At 35.7% G+C, this 27,362-nt stretch overlaps 1 protein-coding gene across 1 annotated transcript in view; it reads right to left on the reverse strand.

Moving 5' to 3' along the window:
* Window positions 1-228: 228 nt before the first annotated feature.
* RpL24 (ribosomal protein L24) overlaps window positions 229-27,362 on the reverse strand; it is a 30,852-nt gene continuing 3,718 nt past the window's right edge. Inside the window, exons 3-6 of the mRNA XM_081768693.1 lie at window positions 22,170-22,255; window positions 20,481-20,642; window positions 9,139-9,199; window positions 229-352 (exon numbers count right to left, since the gene is read on the reverse strand). Coding sequence (XP_081624819.1) covers window positions 275-352; window positions 9,139-9,199; window positions 20,481-20,642; window positions 22,170-22,255 — 387 coding nt within the window. The 3' untranslated portion in view covers window positions 229-274. The remainder of the gene's footprint in view (window positions 353-9,138; window positions 9,200-20,480; window positions 20,643-22,169; window positions 22,256-27,362) is intronic.

Consider the following 27,362-nt stretch of genomic DNA (forward strand, 5'->3'; position numbering starts at 1 on the left):
TAGTATGTGAGTGATACTTTAGCTAAACGTAAACAGAATATTTTACGATCATACCAACTCTCATTATTGTAAGATCATAGCTGCATCCAAGCTATATAAATCCCCACTTCGCGTATAGCTTGCTCGCGCTCTCTAACACATATGCTATAAATTGGTTGTGTCAACTCATAATTGCAGGTCTTATTCAAACTATCATTTTAAGCAAAATCACAATAAAAACACAAAACCGAGACTTGATCACTTTTATTTTTACAAGGCAATGTATAATTTACATTTATCGTTTACCACCAACGCGAGGAGCAGACTTTTGCGTAACTTTTGGAGCCTTCTGTTTTGCTGGCAGCTTTGTTGCCTACAAAAAGAAAAGATAATACATATTAACAACAGACTTTTTTTTTTTTTTTTTTTTTTTTTTTTAAGTTAACAGTGAATACACTTAATCTTACTATCTATATATTAAACTAAAAATATATCCAACAAAATTCAGTTTCCACAAAGTAAAGCAAACTACAGTATATTTCTAATTTACGTGTATTATTGTGTAATTCTCATACATTCAGATATTTTTAAATGCTTATTGTAACTACTACAGAACATAGCGATTCCGATCAGTTAAAAATAAACATATTGAAACAGTAAACTGATACCCTTTTGTTACCTATATTAAAACATTTTAATTCAAATTAACTTATGATATTTGTTTATCTCCAATGCTCTCAACTTACATATCTCAACTCAAATATCTACACTTTACACTTCCAGAAGAAAGCAAGCTTATTAACTCAACCAACAAAGCGCATCATCTTGTTTTTTAAAAAATCAAATATTGGAGAATGTAGGTTTCTCGAAGCAACCACTAGACCGTTTAAAGAGCCCTATTTCTACCGTACTATGTCTCATACTCTAGTAACCTGGTGGTTCATGAAGTTTCAACGGGACAAACACTTTGGCAGTGGTTAGCCCTTATGAATATGTCACCTCACTGATTGATGAAAACAGAGTGCGTGGGAAACACATGATTGGTATCGATGCACGTAAAACATACCAAAACACAAATTACATCGCCAGCAATGCATAATCTGCATAAACATAGCGTGAGAAAAGATCTATCTGATGAATAAAATACTCGTTGCTGGAAGAACAGAAAAATCCGGTGGAATGATACCGCTACAGATTCCAAACTTCAACGAAAAGAACCTCACGATATGTTGAATCGTAAGTGATATAAGACAGTTTGTATTAATACCATCCAGAAATAGTAACTAGCAATAGGTGAATGACGTTTATGCACACTGCAGAAATTCTAGACAAGCGAACACACACTGAATCTGTCTCCTCAGCGAAATCATGCCCATGCTATCGTTTACACTTCACCATACTACTTTCGAAAAGATTGCACAAGGGCCTACTTGCGAAAATGTATTGATGTGGTACTGAATGACCTACTCCTTTAAGCTTTATAATCATCGCTGTGGATGTTTCCTTTAATCCACAACATTTACAACATCTATGGGTAACATCCAATCCACGTTTTGATAACCGTAGTTTATTATATGCATATACAGGCCCGTATTTAGGTAAGTGCTATTCTGTGTTCGGGTACAGGGTGGCAAAATTTTTGAACTCTTTTTTTAAGGTTCACAATAAAGTAATATTTAAAACTAGCAACCCACAGTCCCGCGCAAACACGAGAAAATATGTTAATGTGTTTAATTCGCTCCAGTAGTACTCGTTACTAATTAGCTACCTTACCTGATTGTTTTTAAAAAGTCATCCTCTCCCACCCCCAACCCAAGGGGCGAGAAGATCATCATCATGAAAACTGATAACTCAGCGACCTCGAAAAATATGAATTCAACACTAATATCTATTGTTTTCGATTACCTTAAAAATCTTACCCCCTCCCTGGAGAGTGGAGTAGGACCATTAAGTTGAACTGGATTGAAACTGTCACTATTAATCTCAGCGACCCCAAAAACTATGAATTCAACTCTTAACATTGGTTGTTTTCGGGAGGGGGCGGCAAATTATTTAGAACAAAGGGGCGCACAATATATAAATACGGGCCTATATATATATATATATATATATATATATATATATATATATATATATATATATATATATATATATATATAAAGAAAATTTCTGGAAGATGGAATATTTTTATTTACAGATCACTAATCTCTTAGATCTCAAGCCTACTCAAACCATGTACAATAACATTTTAACTGTTTTTAACGTTAATTTTATAAAATAATTATGTTTTCACTGTCTTAATGTATTGTTATAATTTGAAAAATCAACCTAATCTCTGACAACTGATCAAAATAATTCTTACGAAAATAAATTCAATAAAACCTCCTTTCGTTTTCTAAATTTAAAATTAGTATTGTAGAAAAGGAAAGGGTTATTTTAATGAATTTATTTTCGTGAGAATTATTTTGATCAGTTGTCAGAGATTAGATTGATTTTTCAAATTATAATAAGCTATTTCCATAAGAAAAATATTACATTTACATGAGTTTGAATGTTTACACTAAGTTGTATTCAGGTTTCCACAGCAAGGAAGCAGTGACATGATATTTTAAGACATCAGAAGCAGCTGAACTGAATGGCCAATTATGGAACAGAATAATACATGCATCATAGTAAGAAATTTACTCCACGGAACAGTTGCTGATACAGCTTTGAAACATACTATCGTCTATGGAGCCCTGCAATGAGGCGATTACTAGCACCATGAGTATGTCACTTACCAGGGTCGACTTTGTGTAAGGTTTTGACAAGCCGACAGCGATATCTTTCCGCGTTCACAGGATAATCGGCATTATATCAGGACCTACGCCGGGTTTGAATGCCCTTCAAGTTAGATGATGTCGCCCTCGATTCATGTTCACTAGACATTTTTTACTTAATTTCTGGTCTCTTATCAACTCCTTCGGTTTGTCGGTGTATTTCGTACCACCCCGTATATTTCACGGTAAATGTGGAATAATAAGAACTAGAAGAGGTCAGTTCTTAAATAACCTTTCCAATAATTATGTAGCCAGTTTTATCTTAAAGCCATCAAGTATCAATCGTTTTAGACTTGACAAATGGAAATAAAATATTTTTTAATAAATCGGCAGTGAAGAAATTACGAAAATCAAGTAATTTTGTAGCCTAGTTGAATAACTTTGCTTTGAAGTTTTCTAAGTTGGCAAACAACGTACGACATGATATTCTACAAAATTAAGGTACTCCAAAATACAAATATAAATCTTGGAAGCAGTTCGAACAGCGGCAGCATTTAGTTCTTAAGTGCAAATAATTAGAATGTATCTGTTGAAATGAATGCATTAAATACACTAGGTTACATATTTAAAAGATTTCTTCTATTACTTTAGGAGATTTTTGCACAGTTACATTGCTTCACAATGCCATCGAATGAAAATCCCTGCCACAAACAAACCATGTTGAATATATTTCCGTAATTTCACCTTTAGAACAAAAGCCAAACTAAATTTTAAATTATGGTTCACCGGTAGGTTCAATGAGATGGTTATTTTGTAATATACCCATTCGAAAAACGTTTCTGGAATCTGATTTAACCTAATCCAAAAGGCCTGCATTGCTCTTGTGAATTTATGATCAAAATTACTTCCTTTAATAATTCAGTTTAAATATATTTCGTTTCACACATTAACAGCAATTTCTTAACCTCCTGCAATAGGTGGCTACGAGTGATTCGATATATGTAATGTAATGGTCTAATAAATGATGTGGAAGAATTAATTTGGACGCATGCATAATAATATACTGATATTTATTGCGTAGATGTAGTTTTTGTAGTCGAAGTATTGTATTGAATTATTGCATAAGTATATACTACTATGATTTACTTCAAATTAGGTACACATTTCTTTTAAAGGTTTGCTTTCGATATATGTATGATTTGTTACTAAACATTGGGTGGATGTAATTTAAATTACACCGTATATTTATCATTACGTAATCAAAATGGATAATTCTTACTATTCTCACATTGTATTTTGATCAATTATAGAATACTTTGCTTTATAAGTATGGAAATTGCAATGTTATGCTGAATATAGAAATTTGACCACTTCAAATAATAATAAAAATACAGGGGTACCATCTCAGCGCTTGTATAAAGTAAATAATGAATTAGCCCTAACGGGATTTATTTTTCTGGTATAATCTTATGAACATTTATTTTTTTAATACATATGTAATTTAAAAACAACAGTCTTTTACAATGAAATAGGATTAATGACTGGTTAATTATTTAAATTAGTAATTAGAAAAGCTGAATTATTAGACTTTAGATATGCGGCAAGAAAAAAAAAAAAAAAAAAAAAAAAAAAAGCATATAGTCAATACACTGGTGTGCAATACTTAAGGACGAAAGTTTCGTATGTTGTGCCACCGAATGTTGTGCCACTCCCAAATTTCGCATAGATTAGTGAAACTTTAACCATACGTGGAAAATAGTGATACAGTATGATACACGAAACGGAAAGAACACGTGATTAGAACAAAAATTGCACTTTATACAGAAGCAATAACTTATACTAAAAGCACAGCGATTCATGATAAAGTAGTAAATTGGTACTTGAAAGGGTGTGATACTATGGACAGCTATGCATGATTTGCAACGTCCTTCCATGCTGGTAATGAGCTGCTGTGATATGGACTTTCATTCTTTTACCAGCGCCTTTGACAATTCCTGGATAACTATTGATCTCGCGCCCACCCCAAGGGCCCATGACATTTGGGCGCGAGACGTTTCGGCGCAAAACCAGCGCCATTAACTTGTTCCGCCACCAACGAATTTCGAGGTCGATTCCATCCCACTGTTTTGTGCGCCTATTCCCACATTTTGTGCGTCGCCGGGAATCAAAATGGGCCTACAAATATGGCGGAACAAGTTAATGCTGTTCCGTTACCAACGAATTTAGAGGTCTTTCTTTCATCCGTTTTGTGCGCCTATTTCTATGCTTTGTGCGTCACCGGAAGTGGGTCAAAATGGGCCTCCAAGGTGGGACGAAAATGACCTACTGTTCCCCCCAGGATCGAATTTCGAGATCATTTCAATCGCATCATTTAGTGACTATTTCCAAGTTTTGTACGTCACCCACCTACAAACATGGCGGAACAAATTAATACTGCTCCGCCATCAACGAATTTAGAGGTAGTTTCCTTCACATCGTTTTGTGCGTCACCGGAAGTGGGTCAAAATGGGTCTCCAAGGTGGGACGAAAATGAGGCATTGTTCCGCCACTATCGAATTTTGAGGTCATTTAATTCACATCGTTTAGTGCCTATTTTGTACCGTTTGTAAAAAAGAATAGGCGCACAAAACGGTACAAAACAGGATCAAAACGATGCGAAAGAAACTACTTCGAAATTCGATAGTACGGAACAGTGGATCATTCTAGTCCCACTTTTAACGCTTATTCTGACCCACTTCCAGTGACGAAAAAAAAAAAAAAAAAAAAAAAAAAGGCAGAAAACGAAGTGAAGGAAACGAACTAGAAACTCGATAGTGCGGAACACTGGTTCACTTTCATCCGACCTTGAAGTCGCATTTCGACCCACTTCCGGTGACGCACAGAACGGTACGAAACAGACAATAAACGACGCTAAAAGTACAACCTCGAAATTTTATATTGAGTGGGTCATTTTCATCCCACTTGAAGCTCACTTTGCCCCAGTTCCAGTCACGCACAAAACAAGCACTAAACGACGCGAAAAAAACGACTTCGAAATTCGATCGTGTCGGACCAGTGGGTCATTTCCGTCCTACCTTGGAGGACCATTTTGACCCACTTCCGGTGACGCACAAAACGGCTCAAAACAATGTGAAGGAAACTATCTCGAAATTCAATAGTTGCAGAACAAGCAAAAGAAACGATCTCTAAATTCGATAGTGGCGAAACAGTGGGTCATCTCTGTCTCACCTTGAAGCTCATTTTGACTCACTTCCGATGACGCAAAAAACGTGGAAATAGGCGCACAAAGCGGGCCCTAAACGATGCGAAAGAAACGACCTCGAAATTCGATCATGTCGGAACAGTGGGTCATTTTCGTTCTCATTGGAGGCCCATTTTGACCCTCATCCGGTGACGCAAAAAAAAAAAAAAAAAAAAAAAAAAAAAAAAAAAAAAAAAAAAAAAACGAACAAATCAGCACAAAACGATGCGAAAGAAAGCACCTCGAAATTCGTTAGTGTCGGAACAACTTAATGACGCCCGCAAAACCTTTTATTCAAATAGGTTTACCTACCTACATATGTTACAATGTATTTCATAACTAGAGCCCGGATGTTTAGGCACTAAGATATGAAAAGAGGCACTGGAAATTGCGAGACACTTCCACAAATAATTTTGCAAAAACTAAAAATAACATCTTGCACACAGCGAAGTTTCTGCATATCATGCACAACTTGTCACTACCAGTTGAAAAGAAATGGGAAGAAACCGTGGGAAATTATTGACTATTCGGTCTCCGTACTATGCGGCTTAGTTTTAAAAGAATATTTTCTTTTAATAAAAAACATATGTAATGAGCACATGTAGTTTGTGTAAAAAGATGTACGTGTAGTTTGTGTAAAAAAAAAATCGTTAATGCTTAGTTATTTTAAAGATGTCACTGTATATTCATACTGCACTGTGTACTTGATTTTTTGAGTCAGACATTATTAAATTTATCTTAAAATGTGTACAATACTGTACATATTTTCATTTTCTATAATCAATTATTAAAATGTGTAGTACAAAACATAGTGATTAATAAAAATGAAAGAATGTTACAGTATCAGTAATGATGAGTATCCGCCGCTGTCAATTCAAATATACTGGTTCTTATCTCTTCTCCATGGAAGTAAGTAAAAGAACCGGGAGGAATACTTAAGTCAGCAAATTTTATTCACACTGAGATAGATTATTCAGAAATGCAAAAAACGATAAGATTACATTGAAATAACGTAAATTTTGTAATCACAAAATATTTTACACAAGAGACCTTACTTAGCTCAGATTCTTTTCCAACTGAGATTTACAAATAGGAAAAAGTCTTACATGAGTATAAGGTGTCCTCTCACCCACATGACTGTATTCTCCTCTCGTCTTTGGCTTTCCGTCCTCCCTTTTGCCAGCCTGTATCCTCCTTATATCCCTCGTGTTTATCACACTTTAATTATGTTTCTAATACGAGGGGGAGTCAAATGAAAACCATAATTATTTTTTTAAATATTATTTATTGGTCACACAGGGTACAGAAGTAAATCACTTTTCAATATAGTCCCCTCCTCGTTCAATGCAAGTCCGCCAGCGCTTCGGAAGAGCCTGAATACCTGCAGAAAAAAAGTTTTTTGGGCGACGGCGCAACCACTCGTGCACCGCGTTGCGTACCTCTTCATCGGAGTGGAACTTCCTGCCGCCACTCCTTGCTCGCTCGCTTTGTTTCAGGCTGATGGTAATGCACCCATGTTTCGTCACCAATGACGATTCGTGACAGGAAGGCATTACCGTCACGTTCAGCACGCCACAAAAGGTCTTCGCACGCATCAACACGTCGCTGTTTCACTTCAGGCGTAAGTTGTCGGGGCACCCATCTTGCAGACACCTTATGAAACTGGAGAACATCATTCACAATATGATGTGCCGATCCATGACTCATGTGTACACATGCTACAATTTCGTCTATTGTCACACGGCGGTTTTCCAAAACGACGGTGCATGTGGCTAGTGGGGCTGCCATTTTGGAACTGTTGTTGCGCCGGTGTTGTGCATTTGCCGGCTGCTGCCACCTAGGAGACATCCGGCATACTATCGTAAACAGGCATGCCAACTTACAGCTCACTGGCGCCATATGCGGATTTTTATTTCTACTTTTATGGTTTTCAGTTGACTTACCCTCGTAATTAATAAGTCTCTCTTGTCACTTAAGCAAGGTTGTTTTCTCAAAAAAACATTTTAATAGTTCTTCTTAGTACATATTAGATTCTTATCCATTTTTTTTCTTGCAAAATCTGTTTCAACACAATAGGAAGTGTTTATTAAGTACTGGCTTGTATCAAGAGGTCAGAAGAAACGAATAAAAACTGGTGCTTTTAATGGTATGGGTGTTTCAGGAAGTAAGTATTTATTGAATGCTTTTTTTGTTATTTCATCTGCCCATTAGGCCGGATAGTTGATACTCTATTGTATTAATATAAAGTTATTTCAGATTTCATAAAAAAATAGGCATTTATAGGCACCAGCTCTACATTGAAATAGGACGAATAGGCCAAATAAAATTTACTGTAGGCGGCCTGTAACACCCCAAAACAAAATTTTGTCCTTTGCGTCTAACGTGAAGGAACGATACGATTGGGCGGCATAAGAACAGCATTATTTCCAATAAGGATATGGAATCTGTATAACAGTCCTCTACGACCAGTCAACAACGAACACCCACGCCGAAGCAGCTCATCCCGGATTGCCTTGCGATCAAACGGCCGCGCCTCAACTTTCTGCTCTGCTCTGACCGACACAAGTTGTCTCGTAACTTTTAACCCCTTCGTGTTGAGGAGGCAAACTTATTCGGCGCTACGGCCACGCTGATGTCACGTCATGTAACGTCTTACTCCCTATCTACGTGTGGGAACTCTCTTACAACATGCTGTTGGCTGTTCATTCATTTTCATCGACTATACATTACTTTATCTCCTCCCTAAGTTTTGCACACTCGTTTATCTGCTTGGAGGTAACAGCAGCAGATCATGAAGAATTTGCGTTAGTCGAATTATAAATGGAATAACCGCAGTTTTATACATATATTTATATTATCCTTATAAAAAATCGGTTATACAGCGAACCCTATAAAACTACAAGCAAAGATAGATGGCTGTGAAAACGCTCGTTATAAATAATTTGATTTTCATATAGTAATTACATTAGTGACAGTTATTCTCGTTACACAACTCATGATCACTAGAAATCCCTAGTTTACACTTCATTTTCGAAGAATGACTTATCAAGAAAGCACTTGGTACTAGAACTTACTCTAACGGTACTAAGTTTGTCCGAATTAGGAAATACAAAGTTAAATATAATTTATATCGCTGTACCAAAAGATAAGAAAAAATACCTTTGGAACTGCTTGAGCTTTCTTTGCAGCCTTCACAGCTTTCTTCTGCTCCTTGGCAGCCCTGGAATATACAAAGAATAATATAAGGAGATTCACATGAAATAAAAACAGATTTTACATCTTCTGCTAAGACAACATTATTATGTTAAGTACCTTTAACAAGTTTTATTTTTAACATCTCTTAACGCTCGTCTGACTAATTTCCCCTACGCCAGTATTTGTTCCATACAGCCAAAGTCATCTTAAATTTTTAACCCATACATTTCATCATTTATATACAGTATTACGATCTTGTATAATAGAACGAAGTCAACTGTGTTTTTTGATTGACTTACCACTAATATAGCACGACAAATCGAGGAAATAAATTAAGACAACTTTCTCATCTCTTCTTGATGTTCCTACTTCTAAGTATAAACCACTTGACAGTGAATAAGAACATCAGGTATCGAATACTGTTTCTGCTAATGAAAATATGTTGAAACTGAAAATTTGAGACACACAGATCTTAGAGATTATAAAGGGAAAATATATCTGCCTAAGAGTATCCTGAAATATCATACAACCTTGTTTATGAGATTTGTAATGTCGGTTGCAGAACGACAAGGGGCACAATTAGAATTTCTTATAGGCCTAATTAATGACACGTCCGAGTGTATCACGCTAATTCTTAACAATAATACTGACCTTAATAGATGTCGCTATCTGAGTGATTACTGTGTGTATTGAAGTCCTTGACTGACTATATAAAAAAATATGATGAGTGGGGAGTTGGTGAGCAAACTAATTTTATTAAAGCTTACAGCAGCGGGCCAAAGGCTTGCGCCCAACTACTAGTTACTTTAAAGCAAATATATAATGTTCCCCTCAACCATGTTGCGGGCCATGGCATTGGAAGTGTCACCGTTCATCTCAATGACCCCAAACAATGTGGATTCAGCACTAATATCGGTCATTTTCGATCATTTTTAAATCTCTCTTTCTCTCCCCCAAGTGGCGGAGCTGATTTTGGATTTAAACCGGATTGGAAATGTCACTGTTCATCTGAATGTTCCCGAAAACTATGGATTAGTCACTAATATTGGTCATTTCCGATTCTCCTCCGTGCTGCGGCACACGGCATCAGAATTGTCACTGTTAATCTCAGCTACTCCTAAAACTATAGATTCGACACTAAAATTAGTCATTTTCGATCATTTTTAAATGTTTATCCCCCTCCCCTGCGTTGTACCCTCCCCAACTATCAGGCTGAACTTGGATTGAAACAGCATCAGAAATGTCACTGTTTTCATCATCGACCCCGGAAACTATGGATTCAACACTAATATCGCTCATTTTTTATCATTTTAAATTTCTCTCCTACGTTGCATCGTCAAAGTGAATAGCCTAAAGTAATCCCTGCCCCTCATCTCATGTATGCTGAAAATTTGATTGAGATCCGTCGGGTGGTTCAAGAGTGACGGTCACAAAAGCAGTCATTTTAATTTTCTTTTTACATATATCTCCCCCTTATCCCTTCCCTAGGTTGGCTCGTCAAAGTGAAATGATAAATACCCAAGGCCCAACCCTCATATATGTTGGAAATTTGATCGAGATTGTTTTTGTAGTTCAAAAGTTATTAAGTTTTATTAGTTTTTATTTATACTTTCCCCTCTCCGAGGATCTACCGTTAAAATTACAAAAATGCTTCCAGATCCGAACCTCATGTATCTTGAAAATTTGACTGAAATCGGTCGGATACTTCAAGTTGTATTAAGTTACAAAAAATAGTCACTTTCAGCCTTATACAGTATGGCGCTAAATTCGTTGTACAAAAGCAGAGGAGTGATTCCTCAGAGTAAAACAAAGTTCCAATAAACATAGGGCGAAAACCCCATCGCTTACGTGTTATGGGTTGCCGAAAACATGAAAAAATGAATTCTAAAGGTTTATAGCTCCAGAACTATGGGACCTACTGTAGTCGGGTCAAGACTTCACTTAGGAACTAGTATGTGCTCTATCCAAAAATACATGTTTCAGAATCCTATGGTACTCACGCAACAATTTTTATGGAGGTAGTTGAAGAGTACTTTATATCAATGGACCGTAGTCAAACCTCTCTAAAAATCGTTGTGGAAGCACCTCAGGATTCTGAAACACGCATTTTTGGATAGGGCAAATACTAGTTCCTAAGTGAAGTCTTGACCCGACCAAGGTAGGTTCCATAGTTTTAGAGCTATGAACCTTTAAAATTCATTTTTTCATGATTTCGGCAGCCTATAACACGTAAACGATGGACTTTTCGCCCTACGTTTATTGAAACTTTTTTGTTTGTTTTACTCTGAGGAATCACTCCTCTGCTTTTGTACAACGAATTTAACGCCATACTGTAGAAATTGATTTTTATATATTTCGCCCCTTCTCCTCCCCTACGTTGCTCCGTCAAACCTAAATCACAAAAACGATCCCAGGCCTGAACCTCATCTATGGTGAAAATTTAATCAAGATCGGTCGAGTTGTTCAGGAGTTATTGTTTTATTTATTTTTCTATATACCCTCTCCCCTCCCTCAGTTCTACCATCAAAGTGAATAGCCAAAAACCAGCCCAGCCTCGAACCTCATCCATGTTTCAAATTTGATCGAGATCAGTCAGGCTGTTCAGGAGATTTAGAGTCACAAACAGTGATATACGGGATGGACAAAAATATGGAAACACATGGTATAAAAGAAGTAGTCATTTCAAACACGATTTACGTCTGAATGGTATATCACCGCTGTCGCTGTGGTCACCGGAAGATCCTGTGAGGTATACAACCTGGCCAATCGAACAGATGGTTTAGTTACAGTTCAGCGACCGGTTCGTGAAGGTCATCGTGAATCATCTGAGCTGACCGAGTTTCAAACAGCAATTGTGGGTGCGTTCATGGTGAAAGCTTCCGCGACGAAAGTGGCGGAAATGTTTGATGTATCAAAAGACATGGTCTCGAAGATCATTAGTGCCTACGAGTGTTCTGGAAAAACCTCATCAGCAAAGCTTTGGCGTGGATGCACATGTGTGTTGTGTAACAGACGGGACGGACACCCATCGGGTAGAATTGTGGCCAAGCAGATCACCATAGCGCCAAAACAGTCAAAAGAGAACTCCACAAGGAGGATATTTATGGAAGATATGTAATTCCTAAACCATTCGTGACTGTTTACCATGCTGCTATACGGAGACTGGCACACGCCCATAAAAACTGGGCAATGGAGCAGTGGAAGACTCATCTGGTAATATGAGGTACACAACCTGGCCAATCGAACAGATGGGTTAGTTACAGTTCAGCGACCGGTCCGTGCAGGTGAATGTGACTCATATCTGAGCTGACAGTTTCAAAGAGGGCTATTCTAGGTGCGCGTTGGTGGACGCTTCCGTGACAAAAGTACCGCCATACTAAATGTTTGGCGTATCAAGAGGCACAATCTCATAGATCATGAGTGCCTACAAATGATTTTCATCTTGTCGGATAAGTCTTCCTTTATATTATTTCCGACTGCTAGCCGAGTTTACGTGTGGAGAACGCCACCACAAGCGTATGATACAGATTGTGTTACCGAAAGTAAAGCATGGCGGTGGTTCAGTGATGATTTGGGCAGCCATATCCTGGTATTCTGCCGGACCCAACATCACTGCATGGACTACGTAACCATTTTGAGTGTAAAAGCCTTTTACACATTTTCCGGAATATGGTCAAATAAGATTCTATTTATCTACGGTAAATAAGTAGTTACATTAACGATACTGTAAACTAGATAAGATTATCCAATTTAGTCTCAGCGCATCGCGATAATTCCTAACAATAAGCAATCATAGTAATAGATGTCGCTAGCGCTTGTTTTTGCCTGACGCTAATGTGTCACTAGTGTCCAGGCAATTTGCCAATTATGACTAAATGCAACTGTTATGGCAATTTAACCGAATCTTGGAAACTGTATTATTTCAATTTAATATATCAAAATAAGACAAGAACCATAATGATATTTAGATTTAAGCATATATATTTATGCATTTCCACAGTAATCTAATTGCAACTATATTGTTTCAATTTAATAATTTCAAATAAACACCAATAACACCGAACATGGGCATGCTTTGCTGCTTACTATTAGTAGAAGAGTCGTAACCATATTTATACAACATTTAGCGTAAGCTCTAAACTCCGATAAACAAAATATTTGTATCCTTCCGCTTGTCACAAATATGATTTGCTAGTGATGTATCACTACCACTCCCCACGGGGAGGAGCAAATGATACACGTGCATTTTGACAATACTGTCTCATGTTGTCCTGATACTTACAGCAGCAGCAGAAAAGAAAAAAAAACTCGAAAAATTAAAAAAAGTATTTGAATTTCGCTCGTAAACAACTGTTGCTTAGTGAGGTTTGCCTTGTTGGTGTTTCACCACAACACTCGCGGACCCGGAATTCATGCCAGCCATCTTTCAGACTTTAAAAGCATAACACCCGTCTACAGTTGAGTTGGCGCCATAATTACTGCGCATGCTTAGTGTTTATTTCTATTGCTTCATTCGCCACACTCGACTGCAGTATTATTAGATAATACGTATTATATTTTTGTCATTTATAATAATATAGCAGTTTTATATGAAGCTTCATAATAAAAGTAATAATCGAATCACAAATTATTTTGCGGAGGAGTACAAGCGTCGGTAGGACAACAGCAAATCAGCGAGATTTAGTTTCACGTGGCTTTGTTTATCGCAGTTTAGAGCTTGCGCCGAACAATGTTTAGAAATGAGCACTAATATTTGTGTAACCCCATGTTGTTGGTGGGCCAACTTTAAAAACTTAAATAATCAAACCTTGAAATTAAGCGCGATTTTAACCTTGCATATTTTTGAAAAATACAGAATTACACGAGAAATTAAAGATAAAAATTGCCAATATGTCAAGTTCTCTTAAAGTAGAAAAAATGTTTCAGTAACTTCGCTGTTTCAATGAATCAGTATCTTAATTTATCCTCCTTTTCCCCAAGCAAAAACAACTACGAAAACTTGATTTTCCTATAAATTAACGCACGAAAACTAAGAGAAAATGATAAAGGTAATCGGACAGGAACAACATTCTGACAGATGGAAGAACAAAATAATCCGGACCAAGGTACAGAAGAGGAAGAAACCCTTCATGGATCGTACTATTTTTCTTTTCTTTAATCAATTATTATCAGCGTTGCCATCTTATGAGGAATTAAATGACAAACTAAAAGTTATAGATAACTACTTCCTGTGATAAAATACAAATTCTTATCCATTTAATGGAAATACCTGAAAAAGTGCAGTTTACCAAGTTAATAAAGTATTGACCACATTTCACTCTCAGAACAGCTTTGATACGACATGGAATGAAGTAATAGCGATCGTGACCGGTAGCAAGAGGAATATTTATACCATTCCATATTCAGTGCATCAAGTTCTGTGAAAAAGGATGATGAGGAAAATCTGCATAGGATTCGTGTCTCCAGAACAGTCCACAAATATTTCTGTTCTGATTTGGAGATTGTGCGGGGCAAGGAGTGCTAACTTCATCCCGATATTTCTCAAACCACGCCACAACAGTTTCAGGTATAAGAATGGATGGATTATCATACTGGAATATGCGTTATTGCTCGAAAACACCTCGAACATAGAATGCACATGGTCTAAAATCACGACATTATCACGGTCAGTGACGCGACTGGTGAGCATCAGCAGAGTTCATTAAAAACCAGGATATTGCAGCCTACAGCATCACAAAGGTACCGCCATATTTTACGGTTGGGCAGAGACATTGCGGTTCATACATTTATTTGGGCTTCTGCCACATACAAACACAACCGTAGTTTCAAATAAGGTACGCGATGATTCCTCCGACCATGTTACACGTTTCTCTTCATCAGAGTCCATGTTACATGTTCGCGGCACCATTAACATCGTGTAAAACGTTAAGGCCCCTTATCAGTAGTTTTGCCCGTGCAATCCAACGCCATATGTTCATGTCATGTAACTCGGCGCGGACTGGTAACTGTCGATACAATTGCGGGAAAAGATGTTTCAGTTTCTCACGTCGGTCACTTGCACCACCGTCACGTTACGGTTCTGAGTAACAATCAGACTAAATGCTTGGCTAGTCCTGTCAGAGTTTTCTTCCCATTACTGTTCCTCTTCGCCGATGTAATAGACTATGAGCTTTGTAGATCGTTATCACTCTGGGCACTGTCCCTCGTGACAAACCCAACACACTTGCCATTTTCGCATTTACGGTCGCACCACAACCGACAACCCTCTTTTGAAATCAGAGGAGTTACTCGTTTTGCACTATCAACGTCTTTCGAGTTCATTGCACGCTGTCACTCCATTTCCCATCGCATAGCTCAGGGTATGTTCTACCACACAACAGCAAGCGCTACGGTCGCCACCTGATTAGTGTTGCAAAGGGTAGAAAAAGTAATGGAAAATACAATATATATATATATATATATATATATATATATATATATATATATATATATATATATATATATATATATATTAAGCAGTTCTTTGTTACATTGTCCTTGCAAGATTAAATTCGAGTAGCAATGTTATACAATATCCCATACTGGAACATCTAACACAAGCAATCAAAGAAAAGATATTTTTCTTCGAAGCAACGATACATAGTCTGAAGACTTAATTATGTAAAGCTTGAGTTTAATTATTTCCTTTCTACATTCAAATTGTTGACTATGGCCTATGCTGGACTCATAAAAGGTCTCAGTTGACTTCTATACAGAGTTCTCCAAAAGTCCCGCCAAAAAGTAAAAAGCTGTAATTTTGAAAGTACTACTTACAATTTTGTATTTTGTTTGTAATGTTTAGTGGAAATGTTAAAATTTTTGTTGGCACCAATGAGCGAATGTAAATGTTGACGTCATAACCGCAAAATCGTGACAAAGATGGCGTCTACTCAAGAGAAAGCGCAGTGTGTGGCGTGGTTTTGTGAGTGAAAATTAGTGTTTTGGTGAGAAGAAAATTCCGACAAAAATATCAAACAATCACCTGCAGGTTCAAGTATCAATAGATAGTACGATAAGTTCCTAGCTACTGGAAGTGTCTTGGATTTGCCTCGTAGCGGAAGGCCAACAACAGTGTTGATGTGATTCAGTCCGTGCAGGAAAGCGGCTTGCGAAGTCCAAAGAAATAGTTGAAGCTGCGAGTGTCAACAATGACAACGCTACACAATATCGTTCGTAAGAAAATGATACAGAAGTTTACAAGCAAAAACCGAAAAATGTTCAGGACCTCCGGAAGAAGATATGTGATGTGATTGGGAGTATTACGGATGAAGCACGTCGGAATGCCATTCTTGGATTCCCGAAAAGACTTTAGCAATGTTTGGACGTAAATGGTGCTCAGCTGGAGGTTTGGCACTGAAAAAATGCTTGAAAACAAAATTTCAGACTTTCTTACAAGTCCACTAAAAGTTTTGTACAATTACAATAAATGGTTACAAAGTTACAGCTTTTTACTTTTTTGCAGAATTTTTGGAAGACAATGTACTTAGCCAACTGGATTAGTTTCTACTTTAAATTCTATTTCTATTTCTGCGAGTTCCATCTTAATACTGTCTATCCATCTACACCTACACATTCCTACTAGTCTTTTTGCGATTGAGTTTCCAATTAAAATATTGAAAGCGTTCCTACTTCCTCTCACTTTGGTTATATGAACTGTCCATCTAAGCCTCCTAGATTTAATGACTTAATTTTAGGTAAACGGTATAAATTATGCAGTTTCCCTTTACGAATTGTTTAATTAGTACAACTTCACTGTTTCCTAATGTATGGTTAGAGCACCTACAAATGACAATACCTTAACAGAACTGGATGATTTTTTATATACTCATCCAATGAACGAATGACCTATAACAGGACGCGAATATCATTCAATTTCGTTTAAACATTCCTAAACGATATCAGACAATATAGTAAATTATATCAGAGAACATTTTGCACGCATCACTAGGCCTATATTCGTAGTACGTGTGGCACTACGAATTAATTTATTAACATTTGGAAGTGCACACTTTGTTACAAAAAAAAAAAAAAAGTCTGCCATCCACCTCTTCTTAAAAAGCCTTGTACTTTCTTTTTAATCTTTACTTTTAACAAAAAATTTATGTTATACGTGGCTCTGAAAATTCAATCTTTAAAGGAGACCGGTATGGCCACGTTATTTTGAAAATTATACATACAAGTGACTTACAAACTTATAGATGATAAATCTCCTACACACCTATGATTAAATGTTGCCTGATTATGCATGAATATCTACATAACACATACATACACAATTACATTATATATATTGACTTTTTTTGTAACCCTATGTTCCTGTGTCACAAATTGATGAACTTTTATTCAAAACTAACTAAAAAAGCATTAATTCGATTTTGTTGTCAAAAAAGGTCACCCCTAAAAAAAACTATTTTACAATATACGTGTATATTGTGAGGGTGATTTGGTGTTCTGACCTAAAGCAGGTCCTTGACCCGAAGGTCTCTGGACAAGATGAACTGATGGTGGTTTCCCATTGCCTTCCATGGGATGATGATGTCCTAAGGACGGGACCTACAGTTTAATGTGGGGTCGGAACTACTGTGCTCCCACCGGGACCACGCGCACCAGAAGCGAGCGTGCTAACCATTCCGCCACGAGGGAAGCATTTTGTATATGTAGTTTAGTTATTTGTATTTGCATTGCATTGTTTATTCTATATTATTCATTCTACATTATTTATTATATTGTATATGGATTGTTTATTGTATATGTATTATTTATTGTTATTGCATAACATAAAACATTTAAATAAATTGAAAATTACAATCTTACATACCAATTCTACTAGAACGAATAGCATAATGAACAATTATTATGTTTTGTTAGACAAAACAAATCTAAGCTTAAGTTTATCCTTCATTTTACAGACGTCATTAAGATCTAGGAGACACTTGACAGCTCGTTCTGCACGTTGATTTGTTCTGGGAATTCTTAGTCTCGATGGCTCTTAATTCCAAAACTTCTGATAATCACCCACACTGTAGATTTGGTCAGTAAACACCAATGGTCTGCCCATTTGTAAGAGATGAATCTACAAATTTCGAGTAGAGAGTCTCTTCTTTCTCGTAGAAGAATAAATGCCAGAAGAGCTAGTATTGCTCGAGAATTCCATCTTGCATTACTCAATCTCGGTATTTTCTGAAACTTTACTTTAGGAACTCCCAGTTGCTTCAAAAAACCGGAAAACTCTAGTTGATTGAAATAAATTCTCATCATCATGCCATCCAGCTGTTTCTGTTATTTCTTCTTCACCAGTCTCAAAATTAATCTTAAGTTGCTCGTAGTTCTTTACAAGCTCCAGGACAAATGGATATTGGGAGATGATGTTTCCTACAAATTCATCATCCATCACAACGCGAAGCATTCTGTCAAGAACATGGTGTTGACAACCAATGAATTGTGGTACTTCATTTCTTTTGAGCAAACAGCCTTTGTAATTGAATTATAATCCCATTCCTTCTTCCAGTGTTCACATTAGTAGTGTTCGCAATAATAATCTTTATACTATTCCATAAATTGTATTCATCGAGAACATCTGATATTCCTTTAACTACAGTATCTGCTTTTTCGTTTGGTAGACCTAGCGCTTCGAACTTCTCTTCGTTCATTCTTCAACAATAGCACTTGATATTCTTAGCCTTCAATACGTTTACCATCAAAATGCAACGCCCAACTTTCTAAATGTAGTGTTTTCTTTATTTCTTCTTTAACAGCTTCTAGCTTCTTTAATAGTAGACTTGTAAATACCAGATTGTGAAGGCGTCTCAATGTCTAATCCATCTTGAGATAACTGCCGGCAAATGGTTGCTGCTTTGCTGGTTGATACCTTGGAAGATGTTACTAATTTTGTTGCAGTTTTGGTTTTGTTATCCTTCCTTGTCCTTATGGAGGGTTCGTCTGAAGTTTGGGCTTCTTCTTAATCGCTCTCAGAATCTGATGTTTCAGAAGTTCACGTACTTGTTGCTGCTGCTGTTGAAGTAGACTGCAATGGCGTTTTCCTTCGTTTGGATGGATGGATAGTTTTAAAACTCGAAGTCTTCCCAGTTACATAACCAACATGTCCTTTGCCTTCGATCTGAATATGATATAATCTATCCTCACTCCACAACCATTCACCATTTTCTTTTGTGATGTCAAAAATTCCATCCAATTGATTGTATTTTCCTAGTTTTACACATTTGTCATGTTGTGCAGCACCTTATTCAGTTTTGATTCTACGACTTGTATAGATACACAGGAGAAATTTAATTTATTTTGCCATAAGCTTGTTACTTCTTTTGCGATTACATTTACACGTTCTTTCCTTGCCTTGATGGATGCTCCAAGGAACAAATAGCGAGCAACAATTTGAATTTTGAGTGGTATCCTGCTCTTGTTTTCCACTGATTGTTCTTCTAGGAAGATATCAGCTTTTTCCATGTGATTCTTGAAATTGCACTAGATTCTTCGCGATTTTCTTGTTTCTTTCGGTGGTAGAACTTTTCTTATGACACATTTTGATTACAAATGATACTAGGAGGTTGTAATTATTGCGGATAGTTTGCATGGTTTGGTTATATACAACGCAACACAATGCGACTCAGAAAATTACAGTCAATAGCACACACACTTTCCGTTGTATATATTCTTTTGTTCCTGAACACGGCCCACGAACAATGTTTTACAATAACTGTCTGTACAACAGGGCTCTTTAACGCTCGTTGCAAGTCACTATGCCGAAGCGATGTTGTATGTTTCCTTCTAGCTTCAGGCCGCCTACTCTTTGTTCTCAGATATCCGGCTATTGGATGGCGCGCTCGAAAGTAGAAAACAGCGCTGTCTACCGGAATCGTCTAACACTATTTTCACACGTCTCTAACTTGTCTGTCAGCAAGTGCCAAAGGGAGAAGAGAGCTTTAGAAGTCTTCAGAAAACTATAGTACTAAGCCTTGCACATTGCATAAAAAAATGCGTAAACTGCTTATATATTATTTTAGAAATTTTGTTTTGGGATGACCTTTTTAAAAAACTAAACAGAATTAAACCCTTTTTTATTAGTATTTCACAAAAGTTCATCAATTTATGATACAGGGAATTTTACAAAGTCAAAAAGTCATAACCTTATGTATATATATAGCTTTCAGCGTGGGATGCCGGGCTCAATTCCCGATCGTGTTATCCAAATTAACCAACATACATGTATAAAATTAACAATTATACTTCAAATTTTCCATATGCTCTCTTACCTAATAGCTTGTTCTCTCTGTGCTTTTCGGACTTCTGGCTTCATATTTCTCTTAGCCATGATATCAGAAAGAGTAGCTCCTACTATGGCTCTCTGGAACTTCTGTGTCCTTCGAGTCCTCTTCTTCGCCTGTTCCTCTTCCTGGCCTTTCTTATGTTTCCGTCTACAAAAGGAATAGAACATTTTAGGAAAAACATTCAATTAATAGCTATTCATATTATATCCATTTAATTGAAAGCAAATGGACGACATACTGAGTCACTCACTAATATGATTAACAATATATCCACAATTATTTGGGTAGTAGGCGTATTTTGAGAAATGGTTTCTCTAATAAGCAAATTGTCCAATTTCTGATCCAATTTGAAGACAACTGAATTGTTCTATCTCAAGTCACTCTACACCTGAACGATTATTGTTGATTTTCAATACGTTTATTTACTTACATATTCTGCGAGAATTTATTTTTGTTAAATTTGCTGCATACGGAATTCATGCAATGTTAAGATAACGTTACATTAGATCTTTCACACTATCTCCAAAATAGTTCATTACTGTAAAATGAAATTTTTCTACCAGTATACATTCTAGGACAAAGGACATAAACGATTAATAAAAGTACATGATGGTCAAATAAGAACATAGGTAGGAGGACGAGAAAACTACGTGGAAAGCCAAGGACCCTTTACACTAGGAGTGAATGTTCTGTGCTTTGAATAGCAGTAAGGTAGGATACATCATCCTAAACTTCCCATAATAAATAGTCTACATAGTTTATTTCTATGCTCTGTAGGATTTATAACATCAAATTTCACTATACCATATACTCAATCGAGATTATGCACTCAGATTTTAATCTAACGCCATACTGCCAATAATAATAATCAACCAATACGTAAATAATTGATGGATACTCTACTTACTTCAAAGCAGTTCCCGAAAGAGGAAAAAAAAAAAAAAAAAAAAAAAAAAAACTTTTCTTCAAAACTAATTTTCAATATTGTAGCAGCAGTTGATCAATGTGGCAACTAAAGTACTTTCTATAGATTCGAATGAACAGAAATATTCTACATAGCTTATTTAATAGACGCGGGTTTTTATTTATTTAATGAATTATGAATGTAAATCCATCGAAATTGTAAAGCAGTTTCAAAACGACATTTGTAATTTTCTTGATTCAAACATCGATAGTCTTCGGTGACATGAAATAGTATTTTTCTGTTCTAGCTTCTTGTTCATAATACAGCATATTGTGAACGTTCATAAATTTCTTGCAAGACAGCTGAAAAATTACATTCTTGGTGAACAAAATTCACACATAATACGTCAATGGTTACATCTGAACTAACACAAGACAAAATTTTTACTCTATCATTGAACTTACCAAGCCGATTAGATACCAACTATCAGGGGATACCTATGGCAAGGAACAATTAACCCATCGTCAGCAAAAAAGCAACACAATTACCTTAACAAAAAATGTTACCGTCCAAATTACACTACTACAGGAAACAATTGGATAATGTGTGCATTACTTGCTCAGTATTTGCATAAAATCACAAAAAAATCATTGGATTGACAGATTTTATTAAGCATCATAGCAAGAATGTTAAAATATTGCTTGGTATAATTTTACTCATGCCACCAATAATTACGAGTCGAACGTTCCCCGTAACACATTAATACATACCTATACAAAACTGTCCATGTCACTTTCCTAGGATTTCTCTTCATAAGATGAGAGGCTTCACACTTGGCATTCAAAAATGTGAAAACCTATTTAAAAAATAATGAAAGCATTTTTATTTATATTCTACTTTAAATTGTAACTATCAAATTATTTCTGAAATCAACTAAAATTAACTCAGATGATGATCAGTAAGAATCTAAAAAACTGTGCTCTTAGGACAAAAATGAAAAGCACCATGATCACTTGACAACAAATCACAGCCTCATATACCTTTGGGAATTTCCGCAAAAATAAATTTATTAAAACTGTCAATATAAATTCACTTAATATATGTGCTAACGCTAAATGAGACCTTGCACCATAAGAGTAATCTACTGTGACAGGAATAACAATGAAACCGAAGATTTATTACAAAATAATGGTATTATAGTACCTTTAGAAAAAAGAAGTAGATTAAAAACTTATAATTATTATTTGATATGGATAAAATTTATAACGAAATAAAAAATACGGGTCATGTGCCTTTGTGATATGAACACAAAATTCTTAAGGCGTTTTCAGAAAACTTAACACAAAGACAACTCATCCCCAAAAGTAAATTAACCGTTGTAGATTTTCTTATAGCAATGGACAATTAACTCATCTTCAGCAAAAAACAACGCAACTACCTTCAACTACCGTCCAAATTACACTACAGGAGACAATTTGATGTGTAGATTACTTGCTCAGTATTTGCTTAAAATCACAAAAATCATTGGATTGACAGATTTTAATTAGCATCATAGCAAGAATATTAAAATATTGCTTAGTAGAATTTCACTCATACCACCAGTGCTATATGTTAGCGTTATTACTGAATTAATTGGTTTAGAGAACAAAATAGCATGAGAGGTATTTTACAAAACTGTATGAAAAAAAAAAAAGTCGTGGATAATCTTAAGTGATATTTACAACATTATAGGAATAATAATGGAATAATTATGAAATATTACCAAAATCGATTGAGCCGTTTTTGAAAAAGCAGCTTAAAAAGAAACTCATTCCTAAAACTTTTTTTTATATAAGGAAGAAATTACACAACATTATAGAGTTAATGAAATATTTATTTACGAAAAATGAACAAATCTCCGGAGTCGGTTGAGAAAATCGTACGTAACAAACCTACCCCTAAGAATAAAAAGTTAAAAAAAAAAGCGAAAATTTCCGTGTTTTTCTACAAAAAGGAAAAAAGCCTTCCGTCCTATAAAAAAAAAAAAGGCGTTTTGCATCTCAACCCGTAGAAGACCCACAAAAATCCAAATCAAGCTTGAAAAACTTATGAATCATTCTACTTACCTACAAAGCTTCCGAATACAGACAACAAACAGAATATGGGACAATATAAAAATGTGCAAGAATAAATTTTGATAATGCAATCCACTAAGTTATTGATAACCTATCTATGATTACAAACACTCAAATTATACCACAATAAAATGAATATAGTTTTACCGGATGTATGTAGAATGATAAGCAAAGTATGTATGTCAAGCTGTGATTTGGATTTTTGTGTCTTGTATTACAGATGCAAAAAAGCCTTTTTTGGGACGAAGTTTTTTCCAATAAAAAAGTTTGGGGGGACGTACATTTTTTAAACTTTTTTTTTAAGACGTTGTTGTTCAAGCACCAGTTTCGTTTCCCTATAGTGGAATACATAAAAAGGTGTGTTTGCGTATCTAGTACTTGTATGTAGTATGTTCAGTTGAGGATTAGCTGTCTTGATTGTTTTTAAACTGGCATTTCATTTTTATTTATTTATTTATTTATTTAACAAGTGTACATTATGCTGCAACCATCATATTCTAAATGTCGTTTTGGTTGTCTATGAAATTTCTGGAAATTATACATCTTGACTTACTGGTTGCCTAAAATATATGAAAAATTCATGTAAACTAAGCTAAGAATACGAGCGAAAACTTTAAATTATACAATTTACTTCGTAGACTTGTACGACACAGTAACAATAACATTTTAATATTTCAGTAGAGAAAAACTTTATACACATTGCACTACTGTTCAACTAGTGAAATTACGCTTAAAATTAAAAACAGTGAAGAGGAACATATTATCCATTCAATGTTTAAGAAGGAAAACATTACCTTTGAGTTTATAGCTTTTCTTCAGCTTAAAATCACTAAATCCTAAACAGTACACTCAAAATTCAGCGATTTTAGTCGTAACTAGGACAATAGGTATAAATATTTTTCTCTATGGATAAAATATACCGGTAGCAATTCTTAATGAATAAAAAATATCTTTTCGTAAATCTCACTGTACAGAAATCCTTAAATTCGTCTAATTTCGTAGAAAGGTTGGTAAAGTGAACAACTGCATACCACAACAAAACTTTACCTGATCAAAATCATGGAGACAGTACTTTCACTGAAAGTAGTTACTTTTACCCGAGATACATACACTACAATTTATGGCGGATCATCTCTCAAATCACTGTTCAAAGCAGCAAATGCTACAGAATATTTCAGTGACGATTTGCTGATCAGCGTGTTTAAATTCTCACCACACATATAATTTCTAACAAAGGCAATCGAAACTAAAAATGTAAATGAAGAAACAAACTGTATACCTATAGACTAGTAAAAATTTGAAAGCATTGAATAGAGAGAAAACTAATGTGTATGACAATTCTTCAGGACACTTACTTGGAAATTAAAGCAAATCTATTCAACTTCCTTACTACCTCAGTTCCACAAAGCGAATCAAGATAAAACAGAAGGCACAGAGAAGTTCATAAGAGCTATTAGAAAGATGATCATGTTATTTTTAAAGTTTAAATTTACTCCATGTGGACGTATCATAAAATTATATTACACTAACACACTAAGAGATCTAAAACTTTTGTTTCCATAAATAACCGTCCCCGCTGGTCTAGTACATAGTGCGTGTGCTTTTGTTACATGTGATTCTGGGTTCGATTACCGGTGGGAGAGCACAAAACAAAATTCACAATCATTCACTTTCATTAATCGTCTACTTTAGTCTAAAGAACATAATAGTGAAACATTTTAAAAAACTGAAATTAAATCTTCAAGACAAAATAAGAACTCCTTTTAATTAACTTTAACTCTTATGACCCTTAGGTTAAGGGGGACTATGATTAAAGCAAGTGAATGATGGAAGAATTGGCGGAATGAGGAAGTGGGAGGAAACGAAAGTACCCCGAGAAAACCCCCGGACCCGATGTCCACCAGAAACTAACTTTGAGACCGAATGAGAGACCTACAATAGAGGAACTAGATCTATATTAAGTAAATTAGTAATCAGCAGTCCCCAAACGATAAAACTGGTAATTTTGACTGCATATGTTTCAGCAATGATTTGACACCTTCACCAGTTCGAATCCCTTAAGGAATATTACGTTGCATGTAGAATCACACAATAGGTTTTCTTCAACGTACGAAAAAAAAAACACCCACCTTCTTATCGACTATGAATGTTTTCTACATTTAGAAATAAAACTTTAAAGATGAAACACTAAGGTTCTGGTAACGTTTGGGTTTGTAACTGAATACGTCATATTTTTCATATAAACTATCTTTGCTTATTTATAGACTTAAATTGATAAAAGTACTCGCTGAGAACAGCACTTTTTATTTTAAAAATTAATTACATGTTTGGCTAGTTGATACGTAAGTGGCTTGCAAATCGGTTACATGTTAGGTTCTTTAAAAGAAAATAAAAAGCATTGCTTTGCTCAGAGAATAGTTTTATCAAATGTATTGGTTTGCTGAGCGAGTAGCGAAATTTAAGTGAATGCGTCAGTTCTTTATCCTCGAATTCGAACACAGGAAAAGGGAAAGCAGGACCTCAGAACAGTGTCTCATTAACCCTTCAAGTGTTACCGTAAATATTCGCGTAATTTTCGCATCCCAATTTTGAAGGGCATTTTCTGCATATTTTATTTTCCTCGCGTAATTTGCGCACGCGGAAACTTTTTGTGAAACAGCATTTTTCCAGGAATCAATTACGGTAGCTAATGAACAATTGCCAATGCAGCAAAGCCATTGTTGCATTCCATTGAGCCCTGTCAACAAAACAAAACAAGTACTTCATTACTCACCCCCCTCGTCTCGTGTTATTTTGACTGGGGAAAAAATTAGATGATGTTCACTGATGTGGCTAATTTTTTCTCCCGCATAATTTACGCACCCTTGTTTCAAAACAACTTTTTTTTGTCTAAAAAAGTGCAAAAATTACGCGAGTAAATACGGTATTTCTGAAATAAATTAGATACACGTAGGAAAATATTATTTCTATACTGATACTGCGATTCTGCAGGCAACGTAAAAAGCTTCTTAAGAAATACTGGAGTGGACAGATACTGACATAGCTGACAAGTAGTCACTAAATTTTATACTGTCACGAGTACCATTTTTATGTTCAGGTACTTTTCTAAGTACAAATTTTATTAATATTCGATACGAATCCAGTTAGTTCATTAAGGAACTAAATCTAACAAACCATATCACTTACTTGACATACTGATTCCTGAAATTTTTTCGCGTTTTCAAGCTTTCGACTCTTCCCTGTAATCTTGTTCATATACGATATAATAGTCATTTTAACGTATAACCAACATGTTTCTGCACTGCTTTATCCCGGTACGTTCATTTCTTTTATCTCCTTGATGCTTTTTATCAATTTCACTCCTATATCTATATTCGGTGAACAAAAGGCTCCGCCGGAGAACAGAAAGCTTGGAAATGGACCGAATTCGGTATCACCTTAATATGCGAGTTAAAGTCAGGAATACATCTTCACAGTTTTCCAGCATTCACCATGTGTATCATCTTCAAATATTTATTATGAATTATCATGTAAGTAGAATTACTTTTTTAATAAAATATATGCTAAAGGAGACCAATGAGCAATGAAAGTGAATGATTATAGAACAATTGGTGGAAAGAATGTGGGAAGAAACGCGAGAATCCTGAAAAACACCACCATATATCGAAGCTATTCACCACAAAATCGCGTAGTCGGGATCGAACCCAGGAGCACTTGCATCTGAGTAGTGCTCCACCACTTAGTCACCCTGACTCTTTGATTGTTTAATTTTCACTTTTTTTCATACACTTAGGATAAGCAGTAAAACAATATGGAAAATAAGAATAGGGTGATATAAATTATCAAAAT

This window comes from Thermobia domestica, chromosome 1 (genome assembly GCF_964235325.1).
Source record: "Thermobia domestica chromosome 1, izTheDome1.hap1.1, whole genome shotgun sequence".
In the NCBI taxonomy this organism is placed as follows: domain Eukaryota; kingdom Metazoa; phylum Arthropoda; class Insecta; order Zygentoma; family Lepismatidae; genus Thermobia; species Thermobia domestica.